The 23,135-nt window shown below is 46.1% G+C and overlaps 1 protein-coding gene across 13 annotated transcripts in view; it reads right to left on the bottom strand.

Annotated features, from left to right (window-relative positions):
- RALGPS2 (Ral GEF with PH domain and SH3 binding motif 2) overlaps positions 1-23,135 on the bottom strand; it is a 359,193-nt gene that overhangs the window by 29,936 nt on the left and 306,122 nt on the right. For 6 of the 13 annotated variants that reach the window (XM_063939732.1, XM_063939731.1, XM_063939734.1 and 3 more), the window contains 3 exons: positions 13,679-13,756; positions 1,356-1,436; positions 487-592 (listed from right to left, as the gene is read on the bottom strand). In XM_063939732.1, coding sequence (XP_063795802.1) covers positions 487-592; positions 1,356-1,436; positions 13,679-13,756 — 265 coding nt within the window. The remainder of the gene's footprint in view (positions 1-486; positions 593-1,355; positions 1,437-13,678; positions 13,757-23,135) is intronic. The other 7 variants (XM_063939737.1, XM_063939739.1, XM_063939743.1 and 4 more) reach the window with 3 other exon arrangements.

Genomic DNA, 23,135 nt, shown 5'->3' with positions numbered 1-23,135 from the left:
CGACACATTTCACTCGCAGCTCTTCCCTACTCAACGACCATCTTTACCGCTTTTTCTCCTGCTGGTAAAGGCTCATCTCCATCTATGGCCGCCAGCCCCAAGTAGTACGATGATCACTCCTTCACTACTTACATCTTAGCTGTATTATGTCTTGAGAATTGTGGTGCTCCTTGTTACCTGTACTTTATTTCTGTTATTTATTTACTGTAATGCTAAGTTTTGTCTCCCTGTACTGTCCTTTGTACGGCGCTGCAAAACACTTGTGGCGCCTTATAATTAAAATGTAATAATAATAATTTAGGTTTATGAAGGCATCATTGTTGCTTTTGTTGTCTGCTGAAAATAAATCTGCATACATCATAAGCTGAATATACACATGCAAAGTAAGGATGACTGCTATTAAAAATATATTTGAACTGCGCCAAGGTTGGGACAGTGAAGATGGCAGACTACAGCGATTATCAGTTAGATGCATGGATGTCTTACTGTTGGCTTTTTGCCTTCCTTTAATAATGTTTTCCTCCGCAGAACCCCCTGTACGGTCACCGTTCCAGAATATGAATGCACTGCCAGTTCCGTTGACTCTGCAGAGCTGCAAAAAGACACCAACCAGCATTGTTAGGAAGACCTTGGCTTGGTTACTCACTGGCACCGGATCTCTGCTTCCAGTAGTAGATTCCTACCAGTATCTTGGAAAACAGCCGGTGGAAAGAAAAATTACTAAAAGTCAGGCATCTGCATGGGACAGACATCAAATGGAAAGGTGTATTTGATGTGTGTCAAAGGCAGCTTTGAAAACACAGCACACAAAAGCTATAGGGAGATCAGAAGCCTTGCCGCTGGTCACGTGACATCAGCATACAGGCCTGCAGAGAGTTCCGTGCAAGTCTTTAACCAATCAGATTAAATCTTTATATTCAGCTAATTCTACAAACATGAACAATAATTGGCTTTGTACTTTCATCTCAGAATTTAAACTTACATTTTTTGAGAGATATTTTGGCACCGTTTCTAGATCAGTTGTGACATGAAATGTATGACCACTGGGCATGACTGGGATTTGCCATCACACTTACGAGTGGTAGCAACTGGGAGATGCCACACAATGATCACAAATGATACCAAGAACGTAGCCATTTTATCGTGGACTGATGTCAGGTGACCTGGCACGGCCATTGTTTTCTGATCAGAAAAAATAAGATATTACAAAACACAACCTCTCAGTATTAAAGTTAAAAAAACAAAAAAATAAAATGAGTTTTAGTCGGTTATCCGTGAACCAAACAATGCGCTGCTAGTCCAAATTCTGGTTAATAATGGATGTTGGTAATGGGCATTACATATAAGAAACTTGCCTGGAACTGCGCAGCTGAACGCAGCTCCGAGTTAGGGACGAGATCCTGAGTCTGCGCACGGAAAGCAGAGCATGCGGTCTCCTACAAAGGAAGGGTGCACGGACATCTTCAAAAGCTCCCCTTGTATTTATACCAAGGGCGTTATCACATCAATCAAAAGCAAGTCATGCCGCGGGACAAGGGATGGATATGGTCTGTTACTATGGGCCGCACAAGCTTATAAGGGCAATTACATACGCTACGGCTAGCGCCGCCCGGCAAAATCCCTGATGGCTTTTTGCCGCGCCCGTGCTGCTGAGACACATGCAGAGCAATGTGCCAATTCACACGGCACGGCTGCTGGGTTGCAGACGGAAATATCCACTGAAAGGTCCGGCTGCCGGGCCGGGGCCATGCCGTCTTTGTAGGCAGAGAACCGTGTGTGTGTATGGGAGCTTTCACACACAACGGTTTGTTTAGCCGTCGTCGCTGCTGCTGCGCATGCGCACAGCATTAAACACGGCTCAAAGCCGAGGTGTGTGAAAGACCCTGCCGGATGGCAAAAAAACAGACAAAGTTTGTCCGGCTTTTTGCCATCTGGTGAAAACCAGGTAGTGTGAAACAGCCCTAAGGGTGTGGTATGATAGGTCAACAATCAAAATGTAATATGTAACATGTCGACACTCTGAATTGTCACCATGGTCAAAGTCGACATTTAAAATTCTGACATAACATTTTACACTGTTTTAGCCTAAGCCTAAATGTAGCACTAAAATGCCATGTCAACATTTCTGTATGTCTACAAGTCACATGTGGGCATAATGTCCAAATCTACATTCTGACTAGACATTCAGAACATGCAGACATTCTGAATGGATACCAATTTCTAAATCCTGACATTCTATGGATAGAGGAAGGTATGATATTACACTGTATTGTCTGATCTTTATTTGGTTGTCAGAAGAATTCAGTTATGCAAACTGTCTTTCTGAGGTTGCATATTACATGTTACCATAATATGAAATGGTTCTACACTCCTGGTCACTGACCATTTAATCTAAAAAATATCAATGAATACTGTAACCCCCTGTATACCATGTATATGATCACACCTGTATTAGAGCAAAGCATTGGTCACTTTATTTGGGTCACAGTTTATACAGCATGGTGTGCTCCTGTTCTTGGAAGATGTTAGCCACCAGGATGGTAAATGCAACACGTATCATGGTTTCCTTTACAAACAGATGGATACATGGGAATACGAACAAGAAGTGAATTAATTTGAGTTTAGTTCTACTTTAATGTCGGAGACTAAAGCCTTTTTGAAATGCGGTTACGGTCATCATTTAGGGTGCTGGGGGAAAATAAGAATTTACTCACCGGTAATTCTATTTCTCGTAGTCCGTAGTGGATGCTGGGGACTCTGTAAGGACCATGGGGAATAGACGGGCTCCGCAGGAGACTGGGCACTCTATAGAAAGATTTAGTACTATCTGGTGTGCACTGGCTCCTCCCCCTATGACCCTCCTCCAAGCCTCAGTTAGGAACTGTGCCCGGAAGAGCTGACACAATAAGGAAGGATTTTGAATCCCGGGTAAGACTCATACCAGCCACACCAATCACACCGTATAACTCGTGATAGGAACCCCGGTTAACAGTATGATAACAACGGAGCCTCTGAACAGATGGCTCGCAATAACAACCCGATTTGTGAAACAATAACTATTTACAAGTATTGCAGACAATCCGCACTTGGGATGGGCGCCCAGCATCCACTACGGACTACGAGAAATAGAATTACCGGTGAGTAAATTCTTATTTTCTCTGACGTCCTAGTGGATGCTGGGGACTCTGTAAGGACCATGGGGATTATACCAAAGCTCCCAAACGGGCGGGAGAGTACGGATGACTCTGCAACACCGAATGAGAGAACTCCAGGTCCTCCTCAGCCAGGGTATCAAATTTGTAGAATTTTGCAAACGTGTTTGCCCCTGACCAAGTAGCAGCTCGGCAAAGTTGTAAAGCCGAGACCCCTCGGGCAGCCGCCCAAGATGAGCCCACCTTCCTTGTGGAATGGGCTTTTACAGATTTAGGCTGCGGTAGTCCCACCGCAGAATGCGCCAGCTGAATAGTGCTACAAATCCAGCGCGCAATAGACTGCTTAGAAGCAGGAGCACCCAGCTTGGTGGGTGCATACAGGATAAACAGCGAGTCAGTCTTTCTGACTCCAGCCGTCCTGGAAATATAAATTTTTAGGGCCCTGACTACGTCCAGCAACTTGGAATCCTCCAAGTCCCTAGTAGCCGCAGGCACCACAATAGGTTGGTTCAAGTGAAAAGCTGAGACCACCTTTGGGAGAAACGGAGGACGAGTCCTCAATTCTGCCCTATCCATATGGAAAATCAGATAAGGGCTTTTACAAGACAAAGCCGCCAATTCTGAAACCCGCCTGGCCGACGCCAGGGCCAACAGCATGACCACTTTCCACGTGAGATATTTTAAATCCACAGTCTTAAGTGGTTCGAACCAATGTGATTTCAGGAATGCCAAAACCACATTGAGATCCCAAGGTGCCACTGGGGGCACAAAAGGAGGCTGAATATGCAGTACTCCTTTTACAAAAGTCTGAACTTCAGGCAGTGAAGCCAGTTCTTTTTGGAAGAAAATCGACAGAGCCGAAATCTGGACCTTTATGGACCCCAATTTGAGGCCCAACGTCACCCCTGCTTGCAGGAAGTGCAGGAATCGACCCAGTTGAAATTCCTCCGTCGGGGCCTTCATGGCCTCACACCAAGCAACATATTTTTGCCAAATGCGGTGATAATGTCTTGCGGTGACATCCTTCCTGGCTTTGATCAGGGTAGGGATGACTTCCTCCGGAATACCCTTTTCCTTCAGGATCCGGTGTTCAACCGCCATGCCGTCAAACGCAGCCGCGGTAAGTCTTGGAACAGACAGGGTCCCTGCTGCAGCAGGTCTTGTCTGAGCGGCAGAGGCCAAGGGTCCTCTGTAAGCATCTCTTGAAGTTCCGGGTACCAAGCTCTTCTTGGCCAATCCGGAACCACGAGTATGGTTTTCACTCCTCGCCTTCTTATTATTCTCAGTACCTTGGGTATGAGAGGTAGAGGAGGAAACACATAAACCGACTGGTACACCCATGGTGTCACTAGAGCGTCCACCGCTATCGCCTGAGGGTCTCTTGACCGGGCGCAATATCTTTTCAACTTCTTGTTGAGGCGGGACGCCATCATGTCTACCTGTGGTTTTTCCCACCGGTTGACCAGCATTTGGAAGACTTCTGGATGAAGTCCCCATTCTCCCGGGTGGAGGTCGTGCCTGCTGAGGAAGTCTGCTTCCCAGTTGTCCACTCCCGGAATGAACACTGCCGTCAGTGCTAACACATGATTCTCTGCCCATCTGAGAATCCTTTTGGCTTCTGCCATCGCCATCCTGCTTCTCGTGCCGCCCTGTCTGTTTACATGGGCGACCGCCGTGATGTTGTCTGACTGGATCAGTACTGGCTGGTTTTGAAGCAGGGGTCTTGCCTGGCTTAGGGCATTGTAAATGGCCCTTAGCTCCAGGATATTTATGTGAAGAGAAATCTCCTGATTTGACCACAGTCCTTGGAAATTTCTTCCCTTTGTGACTGCCCCCCAGCCCCGAAGGCTGGCTTCCGTGGTCACCAGGACACAGTCCTGTATTCCGAATCTGCGGCCCTCTAGTAGATGAGCCCTCTGCAGCCACCACAGCAGCGACACCCTGGTTCTGGCCGATAGGGTTATCCGCTGTTGCATCTGGAGATGGGACCCGGACCATTTGTCCAACAGGTCCCACTGGAACGTCCTTGCGTGGAACCTTCCGAATGGAATTGCTTCGTACGAAGCTACCATTTTTCCCAGGACTCTTGTGCATTGATGTACCGACACTTTTCCTGGTTTTAGGATGTCTCTGACCAGAGATGACAATTCCTCGGCTTTTTCCAGTGGAAGAAACACTCTTTTCTGGTCTGTGTCCAGAATCATTCCCAGGAACAGAAGACGCGTCGTCGGGACCAGCTGTGACTTTGGAATGTTTAGAATCCAGCCGTGCTGTTGTAGCACTTCCTGAGAAAGTGCCACCCCCACTATCAACTGGTCTTTGGACCTCGCCTTTATCAGGAGATCGTCCAAGTACGGGATAATTAAAACTCCCTTCTTGCGAAGGAGTATCATCATTTCGGCCATTACCTTGGTAAAGACCCTCGGTGCCGTGGATAACCCAAACGGCAGTGTCTGGAACTGATAGTGACAGTCCTGTACCACAAATCTGTACTCCTGGTGCGGAGGGTAAATGGGGACATGCAGGTACGCATCCTTGATGTCCAGGGATACCATGTAATCCCCCTCCTCCAGGCTCGCAATAACCGCCCTGAGCGATTCCATCTTGAACTTGAACCTTTTGATATAAGTGTTCAAGGCTTTTAAATTTAAGATGGGTCTCACCGAACCGTCCGGTTTCGGTACCACCAACATTGTGGAGTAGTAACCCTTTCCTTGCTGAAGGAGGGGTACCTTGACAATCACTTTCTGTGAATACAGTTTTTGAATAGCCACCAACACTGCCTCCCTGGCAGAGGGAGTTGCCGGCAAGGCAGATTTTAGGAAACGGCGGGGGGGAGACGTCTCGAATTCCAGCCTGTACGCCTGAGATACTACTTGAAGGACCCAGGGATCCACTTGTGAGAGAGCCCACTGTGTGCTGAAAAACCTGAGACGTGCCCCCACCGTTCCCGATTCCGCCTGAGCAGCCCCAGCGTCATGCTGTGGACTTACCGGACGCAGGGGAGGACTTCTGCTCCTGGGAACTAGCTGTGTGCTGCAGCTTTTTCCCCCTTCCTCTGCCCCTCGGCAGAAAGGATGAGCCTCTAGCCCGCTTGTTTTTCTGGGGCCGAAAGGACTGTACCTGATAATACGGTCCTTTCTTTTGCTGTGGGGTAGCCTGTGGCAAAAAAGTCGATTTCCCAGCAGTAGCTGTGGAAACGAGGTCTGAAAGACCTTCCCCAAAAAGTTCCACCCCTTTATAGGGTAAAACTTCCATGTGCCGTTTGGAGTCGGCATCACCTGACCATTGTCTAGTCCATAACCCCCGTCTGGCGGCAATGGACATAGCGCTTATTTTTGATGCCAGCCGGCAAATATCCCTCTGTGCATCATGCATGTATAAGACCGCGTCTTTTATATGGTCAATCGTTAGCAAAATATTGTCCCTATCCATGGTATCAATGTTTTCCGACAGGGAGTCTGACCACGCAGCAGCAGCACTGCACATCCAAGCTGATGCAATAGCGGGTCTCAATATAATGCCAGTGTGTGTGTATATAGCTTTTAGGGTACTTTCCTGCTTTCTCTCAGCAGGTTCTTTTAGGGCGGCCGTATCCGGAGACGGTAGTGCCACCTTCTTTGATAAGCGTGTCAGCGCTTTATCTACCCTAGGGGGTGTTTCCCAGCGTGACCTATCCGTTTAGAAATGATCAATTTCTTATCTGGGGAAGTCCACGCTTCCTCACACACCTCATTTAATTCGTCCGATGCAGGAAAAACTACTGGTAGTTTTTTCTCACCAAACATAATACCCTTTTTTGTGGTACCTGGGGTATCATCAGAAATGTGTAATACATTTTTCATAGCCTCAATCATATAACGGGTGGATCTATTGGAGGGTACCCTCGTCTCATCATCGTCGACACTGGAGTCGGTATCCGTGTCGACATCTGTATCTGTCATCTGAGGTAGCGGGCGTTTTATAGCCCCTGATGACATTTGAGACGCTTGGACAGGCACAAGCTGAGTAGCCGGCTGTCCTATGTCGTCAAACCTTTTATGTAAGGAGCTGACACGGTCACGTAATTCCTTCCATAAGTCCATCCACACTGGTGTCGACCCCGCAGGGGGTGACATCACATTCACAGGCATTGGCTCCGCCTCCACATCATTATCCTCATCATACATGTCGACACAGCAGTACCGACACACAGCAGACACACAGGGAATGCTCTTACAGAGGACAGGACCCCACAAAGCCCTTTGGGGAGACAGAGGGAGAGTATGCCAGCACACACCAGGGCGCTATATAACACAGGGATATCACTATACAGAGTGTTTTCCCCTATAGCTGCCAATAATATATATATACTGCGCCTAAATTGTGCCCCCCCCCCTCTCTTTTTTACCCTTTCTGTAGTGCAGGACTGCAGGGGAGAGCCAGGGAGCTTCCTTCCAGCGAAGCTGTGAGGGGAAAATGGCGCCAGTGTGCTGAGGGAGTTGGCTCCGCACCTTTTTCGGCGGGCTTTCTCCCGCTATTTTATCGTTTCTGGCAGGGGTTAATATACACCTATATAGCCTCTGGGGCTATATATGGTGTTAGTTTTGCCAGCCAAGGTGTTACTATTGCTGCTCAGGGCGCCCCCCCCCAGCGCCCTGCACCCATCAGTGACCGCAGTGTGTGGTGTGCATGAGGAGCAATGGCGCACAGCTGCAGTGCTGTGCGCTACCTTGGAGAAGACAGAAGTCTTCAGCCGCCGATTTTCCGGACCACCTTCTTGTTTCTGGCTCTGTAAGGGGGACGGCGGCGCGGCTCCGGGAACGGACGAGGAGGTCGGGTCCTGTGTTCGATCCCTCTGGAGCTAATGGTGTCCAGTAGCCTAAGAAGCCCAAGCTACCACCACTTAGGTAGGTTCGCTTCTTCTCCCCTTAGTCCCTCGTTGCAGTGAGCCTGTTGCCAGCAGGTCTCACTGAAAATAAAAAACCTAAACTATACTTTCTTCTAGGAGCTCAGGAGAGCCCCTAGTGTGCATCCAGCTCAGCCGGGCACAGAAATCTAACTGAGGCTTGGAGGAGGGTCATAGGGGGAGGAGCCAGTGCACACCAGATAGTCCTAAATCTTTCTATAGAGTGCCCAGTCTCCTGCGGAGCCCGTCTATTCCCCATGGTCCTTACGGAGTCCCCAGCATCCACTAGGACGTCAGAGAAACAAAATGCCTTTTTTTTTTTCTTGCTTAGAAATACCCCTCCCTTTCAAGCACATGAATGGTATCACTAAGCTAATTGAGCATCTGCCACTATATATGTCTGAAATGCAGACACACCAGTAATATTTATCATGTAAAATGATCAACCTTCTTTATCGATATTCACAAACCTGGACCTTATTGCCAATCATAAGACCCTGCCATATATATACAACCAATGAGAGAGAAGCAAATAATCACTTGGGAGTACACAGAACAACAGCCTTACAGAACTCCTCTAACTTCAGAAAGAGCATGATATGTTACTGTTAAAGGGATGGCAATCAGGGGACTCTTTTTATTCATTAAAAACTACTGTACTGGTACATAGTATTTAGTTCTAGTCATTACTTTACCCCTAACCAGGATGGGTAGATTTAACCACCACTCAAAAGGTGCATTTGTTTTTACAAACCCAAGCAAACCAATCAGTAATCAGAGTTTATCCATCTAAAGTATAGGTCTGCAAACTCGGTCCTCATTACCCCACACAGTGCATGTTTTGCAGGTAACCCAGCAGGTGCACAGGTGTGTTAATTACTCACAAACACATTTTAAAAGGTCTGCAGGTGGAGTTAATTATTTCACTTGTGATTCTGTGAGGAGACCTGCAAAACATGCACTGTGTGGGGTAATAAGGACCGAGTTTGCAGACCTATGATCTAAAGTGTGTTAGACTCTGATTGATAGCTATAGTGACAGCAGGTTTGAGCAATAGAGCTATATAACCATTGTTGACTACATATATGTAGTTGCTTTACTGGCCGTCTGCTTGTAAACATACAAGTTAGTACGTCTTAGTGCATCATCACCACGTGCTTGCTGGAGAAAACGTGTGAATACATTTCATTCTTTTATAATGTTTTCTTGGAACTTCAGTTAAAGAATTAGTAGTGTAAGACTTAGATAAACAGTGGTGTATCACCGTCTAAAAGACCGTTTGGATCTCTGTAAGGAGTAAGTACGCCCGTTCACTATGGACTTGAAGGTATGTTTCTTCTTGATCATGTCTACAAGGACGTATTTGTGGAACCGCCTCACAACTACAGTACGTCGCATTATATCACAATATCAGCACTACTGGCAACAGCAGGGTAGCACAACTGTGGACAGAAATGTAACTGCACTTATTCCTGTTACACAATGTTAAGCGTCACATCCCTGCCAGATTCTAGTAAATGACTTCAAAAAATATCTTCCTTTAAAATCAAAAAACATATCACAAAAAAATATCCTCTTGTAATTAGCAAATACTCCCACTTTAGTTATGGATGCGTCCTCATACATCTAGCCTCAATAGGCCATGCAGCGCGAGATGTTTGGCGCGAGTGAGCCGCTGGTCCCGTGCAGCTCTGCCAACGCCGGGAATCTTTTTTCCTCAAAATAAACTTATCTTAGTCACAATGTGATGCAACTAGGATGCACCAGGAGACTGTGCCGATTACTTTGATATGCGGCACTTCTATATTGTGTGTAATAGAGTCTGTATATGAAGCAAATTGGAACTTGGCAAGGAAAAAAAGCTGCAGCTGCTACATTGTAGCACTTCATACTTTAGATATACAAGTGTCGCATATCAAATTAATCATCAAAGTATTCTGGTGTGTCATGGTTGCATTGCGTTGCGACTAAAATGCATTTTTCTGTAAAAAAAGAAAAGAAAAAAAAAAGAAGAAGGTGCCCAACGCTAGAGTCTCAAGGGACCTGGCGCACCGCGAGGTGCTGTGTGGCGTGACTGCAGCAATGATGTATGAGGACACATCTGTACATGCCTGATGACATTTCCGACTGGGCTCCCAGAGCCTCGGAGAAGGTAAGACATTCATCAGTAATGTAGTTAAAGCTACAAATGGTCACTAGCATTATACATACCCAAGTTAGCATTATACATACCCTGGGGATTAATTTACTAAAAGCTGTTTTAATAGTTTTTTTTTAATCGATTTACAGCGATAAAAATTGATCTCTATCGATGTTTCAGGGGCTGAAACACACATTTACTAACAGATGACTTTTCATATTAATTTTTAAAAGTTACTAAATGTGTGTTTTAACTCTGGAACCACAACATTCATTTAGATCGATATGAAATAAATGAAAATCGATCTTTAGTAAATATACCCCCTGGTGTGTATATAAGATACAGTATAGTGCAGTATTCATCAGTGGTTCATACGGGAACTTTTTAAAGAATCTACACCCCAGGAAGGTGTGTCTCTGCCCTCAGTGGGCACTGTTGGTGCTTCTAGTTCCATAAAAGCTAAAAGTCCCACAGACTGCCCTCTAAATGTTAACTACATAGATTATTAATTTCCATTAAAACAAATTGTATATACACATGAGAAAATCCATCAAAGTAATTATAAAACAAATACAATGTGGTAATGCAAAGATGTCATCCAATTTTTTAAAATATATATTTAATAATACACATCTTTCCTCTCAATCCGTAAAAACCGTGCAGTACAGATTCTCGGGGGAAACCCACCAACCAGTGTCTGTAGACCAGTGATTTGCCAGGTCTCACAGACGGCAAGTTCAACATAATTCTATTTTTTACCAACCAGTCTGAAGAACAAAAAAATTGAGAAAAACAAAAACCACCACCATTTAGCATCTGAACAGTTTTAAGCCACAGTCCGGTCATGAGGTACCATGTCCATATACTGAACCATTTTCATACTGTATATATAAAAAAAATCTTCAAAATAACCAAGCTACAGATCTATATCCAGAGACATTACAGTTCAGATTGGTGCATCATGGACATTTCTATAGGTAGGACAGGGACCTGTGTATACTGTGGCCAGTTTTATGGCTATACCACAACAACAGAATCATTGCTCCTAACCAAATGTGCCCCCCAAAAAAACCTTTATTAACTTCTCCTGAGTGATGACAAAGTGAATATTCCGTGCAATGTCACTGGTGACCAGCACCACCATAGAGCGCCCCCATCAGATGATAGGAGGATATTCTGTCAGTGTTTGTTACTGTTCAGCCATCTGCATTTGATCAGTGTTACCACATCAAGCCACTCAATATGACATGACAGGCGTAATGATAAATCTGCTTTTAATAACATCGGGCCTTACCAGTAGCCTCCATGACAGGGACCATTAATAATGTTAACTACAACAAAGATCCTGTATGCTGAGGCTTCACAAGCTCCTTTGGAATACACCATGTAATAATAAAGACTAACATGTAGCTTGCGGCATTCTGACAGCCAGACATGGAAAACTGAAACACTATTACAACAAATGCAGCGTGACAACAGGTACATGTTCTACAAATAGAACACAGACAGGCCAAGGAGGAGACTTCAGGAAGTGGTCAGAGGTGATGGACATTCTGGAAACTTATTCAGCCAGTTCTAGAAAGTGCTTAGAACTCTTTTGAACTAAATTAAATGGTCACTGTTCCCAGAACCGTTCCCAAGGCATAGGCAGTATAGACAAATGCAAGGGGCATCTGAAACACCTAAGGGCAACTGGGCAGACTGGACATGTAAATTCTAATTAGCAATTTCTGGCTGTAGCTTTATTCTAGCTGCTCCATGTTTAAAGCGTTGATGGTGAGCAATGCAATAAAGTATTTGTGTGTTCACTGCTGAGGCAGACCGAGCAGAACAGCTGCGGTGAGCAGCCAGAAGACAACAAAGAAGGTGGCTGGAGAGACACTTGTGTGGGCTGGAGCCAGAGTCTGCCGGGATTCAGTCATGTTTTTTGAGATCTTATATATGTTAACGTGCACTATTTTAACAATGTTCTGGGGATGAAGAGACACTTGTGTGGGCTGAAGAGACACAAGAGGGGATGTGGGGTTGTGTGGGATGGGGAGCAGAACACTCTGAGGCCACGCTCTCCCATGAGACTACACCCCTTCCACAAGGCCATGTCCCTTTTTCATGGCCGCGCACAAAAGCTCCCACATGGGGGAGACAATCTTGCCTAGGGCTGGCTCTGACTGTCCCATAGTGTGCCTATCACACACACACACACACACACACACACACACACACTGACTCCTCCCCATCTCTATAGATCACACTTACTATGTTTCATCCAAACTGAACAGTTACCTGGTTTATAACACCAGTCATATTCCAGTCAAGAGTTTCTGCCAGTCATAAGGGTAATTCCAGGATGGTTTTACCCCAGCAATCCATGGTGTCATGTCAGACAGTATCAGCAATTAGAGTCAGTACAAGCAGTAGGCTGAACAAGAAACAGAGCTGTAATTATCTCAGTGGATGGATAACACTACTCACAGGCCTCGTGCAGCAGCAGATTACACTATCGGCCCAATTTTGAGTCACAAGCACGGCCGATGCACAGGAGTCATGATGTCTACTGCACATGTCCTGACTGAGTGCAGAACTGGTTCAGATGAACAGTATCTGAAATGTATTGGGCGTTCCTGGGCAGGGATTGGGAGATGACACAGGGGGGGGGGGGCGCGCTATTCAGATGCACGGTGATGCTGAGTCTAATGGGAGTGTCGCAGATGTGTTGCTGAAGGTGGCGGCATACAGAGAAGCTTTATCGTTCACATTAGGGGCCATACTCAGATGGAGGAATCTACACCTAGCATGGGGCTGGTGTGATCGATGGTCGCTACTAGAGATATACCAAGCTGTATTTCAGTGCCCAAATATGCTGAAAGTGGACGTCTAGTTGTACACCAGGGAAGGGCTTTGCAGCAGCATGATCACAAAGCCACAGATGAGACTGCAGCAAAAACACACACACAGCCGCTGCTGAATCAGACGCTATGAGATCAGGATGCATGATGGGTAATTTCCAACTTCCTTTGTGCCACTCAATATATAAAGCACTTTTAAATGTTTTCTGCTGCTTTATAGGAATTTTTTGGATCTGTCACCTGTAGTACTTTTGTGGTGATTGGAATTTACTCTCCCAATTACTGGGTAAATACATAAGCCGTTGTTGAAGTTTAGTTTAGGCAGGTAAATAATATAAAGGTTTTCATAAGAGGACACTTTGAATCGGCTTTCCACCATGCTGGAAATGATTGACAGCTGCTTAACTGCTCAATCTGAGCACAAAACAGACATTAAAAAAAAAAAGATAAATTAACTTTTGTGATGCAGAAAAAAAAAGTCATTTGACAGATTCTAAGCAAAACGGCAGATTCAAAGAGGCAGAAAATCGAAGATTCGGCATATACCAAACAGAAAAGGTTCCCAAAGCAGAAGAAAAGCACCCAGCAACCAAGAGAGAAGGGAAATGACTAGCCTGTGCCACACCCCATCACCAGAGTGCTGCATTTATACCTGCTGGCCTTCAATGGGCCTCTGTAGCCATTCCATGTCCCTCGTGTCATCGGACCCAGAGAATGGTACAACCTGTTCCTGTTGGATTCCATTACAGATGGTCATAGTTACTCACAGACTTATGCTACAGATGAATTGCAGAACAGGTAGAACGCAGGCTATATGGTTACATTTAACAGACTTTCAGTAAATAGGGCACACAAGCAAATTAAAAAAAAATCTATTACATAGACATAAAACACATCTAGCATGGTAACAACCAAGGCATCATGCATCTGTACACAATGATTTTCATTAAGGGGACTTCCCACATTAAATTAAATTATTAGTAAAGCACCTATTATCTCTATGTTATTACTTGGTGGCAAATCCTGCACAGATAACCCTGCCAATTTTAGTAATACAGGGTAGGACTCTGTGTTATTATAATGTCAGAGAACATCTATATATTGTTGCTGACATGTCCTCCATACACATCTTTACATAAGGAGTGAGATTCAGTAGGTTTTGCAAATGAATGCAGTAAAGGGCCCTACACACTTAGTGATAATAAAGGACGATATGAACGATATCGTTCAAAAATTATTGATAAATCGTTCAGTGTGTATGCATCAACGATGAGCGTCCCCGCAGTCGTTCATCGTTGGTCTATCATCGTTTATACATGCAAGCCAATTTGGATGATATAGATGTAATGTACTGTCATATTGTCCAAACTGGCATTAGATATTGTCCAGTGTGTATGCAAAAATTGTTGTAAAAAAATAAAAAAATCGACCAACGATAATATTGTTGGTCGTTAAAATCGCTGAAATCAGCCAGTGTGTAGGGCCCTTAAGATGTACAGAGAGGCCTGTATTTCTTAAGCTGGATACACACCTAAGATTTATCTGTCCAAACAATTTGGTGGGAACAAAAGTCTAGTAAAGTATGGGAGCAAATGACAATCAACCATTTGCTCACAAACGCTGGAAAACAGACAATAAGCATTCAGACAAATTGGTTAAACCAGTTTGTTGTAACAAATTTATCCGAATAATAATTTTTGTCCGTTTTCCAGCATATCGGAGCAAATGGTTGACTGTCATTTACTCCTGTACATTACCAGATTTTGTGCCCACCAATAATAGGTGTGTACGGGAATCGGTCATTAGGTTGACAACACTTCGATCGACAGTCATTAGGTCAACATTAAATTTTAACTTTTTCATAAAATAAGAATTTACTTACCGATAATTCTATTTCTCGTAGTCCGTAGTGGATGCTGGGGACTCCGTAAGGACCATGGGGAATAGCGGCTCCGCAGGAGACTGGACACAAAAGTAAAGCTTTAGAACTACCTGGTGTGCACTGGCTCCTCCCCCTATGACCCTCCTCCAAGCCTCAGTTAGGATACTGTGCCCGGACGAGCGTACACAATAAGGAAGGATTTTGAATCCCGGGTAAGACTCATACCAGCCACACCAATCACACCGTACAACTCGTGATCTAAACCCAGTTAACAGCATGATAACAGAGGAGCCTCTAGAAAAGATGGCTCACTACAGCAATAACCCGATTTTTTTTGGTAACAATAACTATGTACCAGTATTGCAGACAATCCGCACTTGGGATGGGCGCCCAGCATCCACTACGGACTACGAGAAATAGAATTATCGGTAAGTAAATTCTTATTTTCTCTAACGTCCTAAGTGGATGCTGGAGACTCCGTAAGGACCATGGGGATTATACCAAAGCTCCCAAACGGGCGGAAGAGTGCGGATGACTCTGCAGCACCAAATGAGAGAACTCCAGGTCCTCCTCAGCCAGGGTATCAATTTTGTAGAATTTTACAAACGTATTTGCTCCTGACCAAGTAGCTGCTCGGCAAAGTTGTAAAGCCGAGACCCCTCGGGCAGCCGCCCAAGATGAGCCCATCTTCCTTGTGGAGTGGGCATTTACAGATTTTTGGCTGTGGCAGGCCTGCCACAGAATGTGCAAGCTGAATTGTACTACAAATCCAACGAGCAATAGTCTGCTTAGAAGCAGGAGCACCCAGCTTGTTGGGTGCATACAGGATAAACAGCGAGTCAGATTTTCTGACTCCAGCCGTCCTGGAAACATATTTTCAGGGCCCTGACAACGTCTAGCAACTTGGAGTCCTCCAAGTCCCTAGTAGCCGCAGGCACCACAATAGGTTGGTTCAGGTGAAACGCTGAAACCACCTTAGGGAGAAACTGAGGACGAGTCCTCAATTCCGCCCTGTCCGAATGGAAAATCAGATAAGGGCTTTTACAGGATAAAGCCGCCAATTCTGACACGCGCCTAGCCCAGGCCAGGGCCAACAGCATGACCACTTTCCATGTGAGATATTTTAACTCCACAGATTTAAGTGGTTCGAACCAATGTGACTTTTTGGAACCCAAAAACTACATTGAGATCCCAAGGTGCCACTGGAGGCACAAAAGGAGGCTGTATATGCAGTACCCCTTTTACAACGTCTGAACTTCAGGGACTGAAGCTAGTTCTTTTTGGAAGAAAATTGACAGGGCCGAAATTTGAACCTTAATGGACCCCAATTTCAGGCCCATAGACACTCCTGTTTGCAGGAAATGTAGGAATCGACCCAGTTTAATTTCCTCCGTCGGGCCTTACTGGCCTCGCACTACGCAACATATTTTCGCCAAATGCGGTGATAATGTTTTGCGGTTACATCCTTCCTGGCTTTGATCAGGATAGGGATGACTTCATCCGGAATGCCTTTTTTCCTTCAGGATCCGGCGTTCAACCGCCATGCCGTCAAACGCAGTCGCGGTAAGTCTTGGAACAGACAGGGTCCTTGCTGGAGCAGGTCCCTTCTTAGAGGTAGAGGCCACGGATCCTCCGTGAGCATCTCTTGAAGTTCCGGTTACCAAGTCCTTCTTGGCCAATCCGGAGCCACGAATATAGTGCTTACTCCTCTCCATCTTATCAATCTCAGTACCTTGGGTATGAGAGGCAGATGAGGGAACACATACACTGACTGGTACACCCACGGTGTTACCAGAGCGTCTACAGCTATTGCCTGAGGGTCCCTTGACCTGGCGCAATACCTGTCGCGTTTTTCCCAACGGTTTATAATCATGTGGAAGACTTCTGGGTGAAGTCCCCACTCTCCCGGGTGGAGGTCGTGTCTGCTGAGGAAGTCTGCTTCCCAGTTGTCCACTCCCGGAATTGCAGACAGTGCTATCACATGATTTTCCGCCCAGCGAAGAATCCTTGCAGCTTCTGCCATTGCCCTCCTGCTTCTTGTTTTACCCTGTCTGTTTACGTGGGTGACTGCCGTGATGTTGTCCGACTGGATCAACACCGGCTGACCTTGAAGCAGAGGTCTTGCTAAGCTTAGAGCATTGTAAATGGCCCTTAGCTTCAGGATATTTATGTGAAGTGATGTCTCCAGGCTTGACCATAAGCCCTGGAAATTCCTTCCCTGTGTGACTGCTCCCCAGCCTCGCAGGCTGGCATCCGTGGTCACCAGGACCCAGTCCTGAATGCCGAATCTGCGGCCCTCTAGAAGATGAGCACTCTGCAACCACCACAGGAGGGACACCCTTGTTCTTGGTGACAGGGTTATCCGCTGATGCATCTGAAGATGCGACCCGGACCATTTGTCCAGCAGGTCCCACTGGAAAGTTCTTGCGTGGAATCTGCCGAATGGGATTGCTTTGTAGGAAGCCACCATTTTACCCAGAACCCTTGTGCATTGATGCACTGAGACTTGGCTCGGTTTTAGGAGGTTCCTGACTAGCTCGGATAACTCCCCGGCTTTCTCCTCCGGGAGAAACACCTTTTTCTGGACTGTGTCCAGGATCATCCCTAGGAACAGAAGACGAGTCGTCGGAACCAGCTGCGATTTTGGAATATTGAGAATCCAATCGTGCTGCCGCAACACTACCTGAGATAGTGCTACACCGACCTCCAACTGTTCCCTGGATCTTACCCTTATCAGGGAATCGTCCAAGTAAGGGATAACTAAAATTCCCTTCCTTCGAAGGCATATCATCATTTCGGCTATTACCTTGGTAAAGACCCGGGGTGCCGTGGACCATCCATACGGCAGCGTCTGAACTGATAGTGACAGTTCTGTACCATAAACCTGAGGTACCCTTGGTGAGAAGGGTAAATTTTGACATGAAGGTAAGCATCCTTGATGTCCCGAGACATCATGTAGTCCCCTTCTTCCAGGTTCGCAATCACTGCTCTGAGTGACTCAATCTTGAATTTGAACCTCTGTATGTAAGTGTTCAAAGATTTTAGATTTAGAATCGGTCTCACCGAGCCGTCCGGGTTCGGTACCACAACAGTGTGGAATAATACCCCGTTCCCTGTTGCTGGAGGGGTACCTTGATTATCACCTGCTGGGAATACAGCTTGTGAATGGCTTCCAAAACTGTCTCCCTGTCAGAAGGAGACATCGGTAAAGCCGACTTTAGGAAGCGGCGAGGGGGAGACGTCTCGAATTCCAATTTGTACCCCTGAGATATCACCTGAAGGATCCAGGGGTCTACTTGCGAGTGAGCCCACTGCGCGCTGAAATTCATTGAGACGGGCCCCCCACCGTGCCTGATTCTGCTTGTAAAGCCCCAGCGTCATACTGAGGTCTTGGCAGAGGCGGGAGAGGGTTTCTGTTCCTGGGAACTGGCTGATTTCTGCAGCCTTTTTCCTCTCCCTCTGTCACGGGGCAGAAATGAGGAACCTTTTGCCCGCTTGTCCACGAAAAGACTGCGCCTGATAATACGGCGTCTTCTCATGTTGAGAGGCGACCTGGGGTACAAACGTGGATTTCCCAGCTGTTGCCGTGGCCACCAGGTCTGAAAGACCGACCCCAAATAACTCCTCCCCTTAATAAAGCAATACTTCCAAATGCCGTTTGAAATCCGCATCACCTGACCACTGTCGTGTCCATAACCCTCTACTGGTAGAAATGGACAACGCACTTAGACTTGATGCCAGTCGGCAAATATTCCGCTGTGCATCACGCATATATAAAAATGCATCTTTTAAATGCTCTATAGGCAAAAATATACTGTCCCTATCTAGGGTATCAATATTTTCAGTCAGGGAATCGGACCACGCCAACCCAGCACTGCACATCCAGGCTGAGGCGATTGCTGGTCGCAGTATAACACCAGTATGTGTGTAAATACATTTTAGGATACCCTCCTGCTTTCTATCAGCAGGATCCTTAAGGGCGGCCATCTCAGGAGAGGGTAGAGCCCTTACAAGCGTGTGAGCGCTTTATCCACCCTAGGGGGTGTTTCCCAACGCACCCTAACCTCTGGCGGGAAAGGATATAATGCCAATAACATTTTAGAAATTATCAGTTGTTATCGGGGGAAACCCACGCATCATCACACACCTCATTTAATTTCTCAGATTCAGGAAAACTACAGGTAGTTTTTCCTCACCGAACATAATACCCCTTTTTGGTGATACTCGTATTATCAGAAATGTGTAAAACATTTTTCATTGCCTCAATCATGTAACGTGTGGCCCTACTGGAAGTCACATTTGTCTCTTCACCGTCGACACTGGAGTCAGTATCCGTGTCGGCGTCTATATCTGCCATCTGAGGTAACGGGCGCTTTAGAGCCCCTGACGGCCTATGAGACGTCTGGACAGGCACAAGCTGAGTAGCCGGCTGTCTCATGTCAACCACTGTCTTTTATACAGAGCTGACACTGTCACGTAATTCCTTCCAACAGTTCATCCACTCAGGTGTCGACCCCCTAGGGGGTGACATCACTATTACAGGCAATCTGCTCCGTCTCCACATAATTTTTCTCCTCATACATGTCGACACAAACGTACCGACATACAGCACACACACAGGGAATGCTCTGATAGAGGACAGGACCCCACTAGCCCTTTGGAGAGACAGAGGGAGAGTTTGCCAGCACACACCAGAGCGCTATATATATACAGGGATAACCTTATATAAGTGTTTTTCCCCTTATAGCTGCTGTATCTTTAATACTGCGCGTAATTAGTGCCCCCCCTCTCTTTTTTAACCCTTTCTGTAGTGTAGTGACTGCAGGGGAGAGCCAGGGAGCTTCCCTCCAACGGAGCTGTGAGGGAAAATGGCGCCAGTGTGCTGAGGAGATAAGGCCGCCGATAAGGGGGCGGAGCCTATCTCCCGTTTTTCTATGTATTCTGGCAGGGGTTAAATGCATCCATATAGCCCAGGAGCTATATGTGATGCATTTTTTGCCATCCAAGGTGTTTTTATTGCGTCTCAGGGCGCCCCCCCCCCAGCGCCCTGCACCCTCAGTGACCGGAGTGTGAAGTGTGCTGAGAGCAATGGTGCACAGCTGCAGTGCTGTGCGCTACCTTGTTGAAGACAGGACGTCTTCTGCCGCCGATTTTCCGGACCTCTTCTGTCTTCTGGCTCTGTAAGGGGGCCGGCGGTGCGGCTCTGGGACCCATCCATGGCTGGGCCTGTGATCGTCCCTCTGGAGCTAATGTCCAGTAGCCTAAGAAGCCCAATCCACTCCGCACGCAGGTGAGTTCGCTTCTTCTCCCCTTAGTCCCTCGATGCAGTGAGCCTGTTGCCAGCAGGTCTCACTGAAAATAAAAAACCTAAAACTAAACTTTTCACTAAGCAGCTCAGGAGAGCCACCTAGTGTGCACCCTTCTCATTCGGGCACAAAAATCTAACTGAGGCTTGGAGGAGGGTCATAGGGGGAGGAGCCAGTGCACACCAGGTAGTTCTAAAGCTTTACTTTTGTGCCCAGTCTCCTGCGGAGCCGCTATTCCCCATGGTCCTTACGGAGTCCCCAGCATCCACTTAGGACGTTAGAGAAATTTTTTTTTTTTTACTTTTTCATACTTTACGATCCACGTGGACTACGATTGGGAATAGTAACCTGTGCCAAGTGGCAGTGGAGCGAGGCGCCTTGCCCGAAGCGTGAGGGGACACGGTGCACTAATTGGGGTTCCCCGTCACTTTCCGAAGAAAACTACACCAAGAAAAGTAACAAAAATTCATGTCGACCTTTTTCCATGTCCATCTAGCGAGCATGTCGACCAATAGTGGTCGACCTAATGACTGTCGATCCAAGTGTGGTCGACTTAATGACCCATATCCGATGTGTACCCAGATTTAGACTTCTAAACAGGTTTGAGATAATACTATAGATGCCAGCTAGGTGGTGCTGTTGTGGATTGATGCCATATAGATGCCAAAATAATTTAGTAATTTAAGTATGTTTGGACAGGATGCAGAAAAGAATGTTTCAAAAATACAACTAACATTTGATGTAAGCATCAATAATTTAATTTTTACAATCTCTGACTCTGGTACATGTTTCACAACTCCTGACAGACTAATTTATACTGTAACATGCAAAGCATAGGCTTTGTATTTCAGGTACGGCTATGTTATTATGGCAGACTGAGTCCTAACTACTGTTCTCATTCATTCAGTGGAACAGTCTGACAAACCCACTGCATTTGCAAACAATGTGTTAGTTTTAGAACACGGGACAATTAATTGAAAACAGATTCTGGGAACATGACAATGATCTCCGTGTACTGCAATGGCCTCCACAGTCACCAGGCCTCAGTCCAGTAGGTAGTGTAATGGGAGATTTGCAGCATGAATGTACAGCAGACAACTCTGTAACTACTGTGTGTTGCTGTCCTGCCAACTTGATTCAGAACCTCTACAAAAGGTTTCCAGCACTTTGTTCAATCCATGCCGCAAAAGAAACCTGGACCAAAGGGGGATCCTATCTACTACTAGCCACTGATCGTAAATATTGTTACTCACAGGGCCGCAACTAGAAGGGGGGGGGGGGGGGAATAAGGGTGCATGTGCCCCGGGTGCAGGATTTGAGGGGGTGCCGAGGAGTTAGAGTAGGGTTTTTTCTTTTTTACCAGCTGTGCTGTTCCAGTGAGACAGCAGATGGCTCCCGGGGCAGTGTCTCTGACCCACGTGTCTGCCCACAGCTGGCTCCGACGCTGTGCAGGTGAGCTCCTGTACCTGGGATCTCTCCTATGCTGGCTACTGTCTTAAAACTCTTCTTTACCATGCAGTGCTGCGACTAGCGTGCAGTGCACCGTGCAAGCTACAGAAGCGAGCTGTTGGAGAGGGTCATGTTGGGAGATTCCGATATTCGAGGAATATGAGGCAGTGGATTTATATGCTTTGGATACAAGTTATAATCTGGCAGATCCAGGAGTGGCGTGATTTGGCACCCTTGCTAGGAAATACTACACCATAGGTGCTTGTTCCCTATATATAATCTATATCGTGTTTCCCCGATAATAAGACACTGTCTTATTTTTTTTTCAACAAAAAACACCATAGGGCTTATTTTCGGGGTAGGGCTTATTTGAATTAACATTGACAGCAAATTTCACATCCCCCAGTCCTCCTTTTACAGCCACCATGCCCCCAGTCCTGCTTTTACAGCCCCCAGTCCTCCTTTCACAGCCACCATGCCCTTAGTCCTGCTTTTACAGCCCCCAGTCCTCCTTTTACAGCCACCATGCCCCCAGTCCTGCTCCTCACCTACAGCACTTTCCAGTTCCAGTTTCCAGTTCTTCGTCATGCTTTCCGCCGGCGCCGCTGCTACTCCGCTCCCGCCGTGTACAGAAGCCGCGTGATGTGCGCGGTGACATCATGCGCAGGGCGCAATGCATCCCTGGGACTGGGAGCTGGAGTCTTCAATGGCTGATACAGTACTGCACAGCATCCCTCAAGCAGGGCGGCGGTGAAGGGGGTTAGCGGGGGTGGAGCTGGGGGCATTGAATTTAGTGCACGGACTCGGGTAATGGGAATTTTGATAGGGCTTATTTTCGGGGTAGGGCTTATTTTGGACCAGTTTCCAAAAGCAAGGGTAGGGCTTATTTTCGGGGTAGGGCTTATTATCGGGGAAACACGGTATATATATATATATATATATATATATATAAAATAAAGTAGGAGCACTCACCAGTCTTCATAATATTCTCATTTTTATTAGCAGCAAGACATCAATTGAGGGGTGTAATCGACGTTTCGGTTCCCAGTGGAACCTTTGTCATGATCATGATCTTGACAAAGGTTCCACTGGGAACCGAAACGTCGATTACACCCCTCAATTGATGTCTTGCTGCTAATAAAAATGAGAATATTATGAAGACTGGTGAGTGCTCCTACTTTATTGGACATATTTGTATTAATGGATCTTGAGGATTCATTATTGTATGGAAGTCACCCCAGCATTTGTGGATAAGGCCAGAGTGTGGACTGTTCCTATGAATATATATATATATATATATATATATATATATATATATATATATATATATATATATATATATATATATATATATATATATATATAGTTGTTATTTAATTCGTTTTTGTGTGTGTGCGCGGGGGAGAGATAAATTACTGCCTTGCCCCGGGTGACGAAAATCCTAGTTTCGGCCCTGGTTACTCATTTTCCCC

This window comes from Pseudophryne corroboree, chromosome 9 (assembly GCF_028390025.1).
Source record: "Pseudophryne corroboree isolate aPseCor3 chromosome 9, aPseCor3.hap2, whole genome shotgun sequence".
Classification (NCBI taxonomy): Eukaryota; Metazoa; Chordata; class Amphibia; order Anura; family Myobatrachidae; genus Pseudophryne; species Pseudophryne corroboree.
Note: the sequence above shows the minus strand (reverse complement) of the source record. Positions and strands in the feature narration are given on the sequence as shown.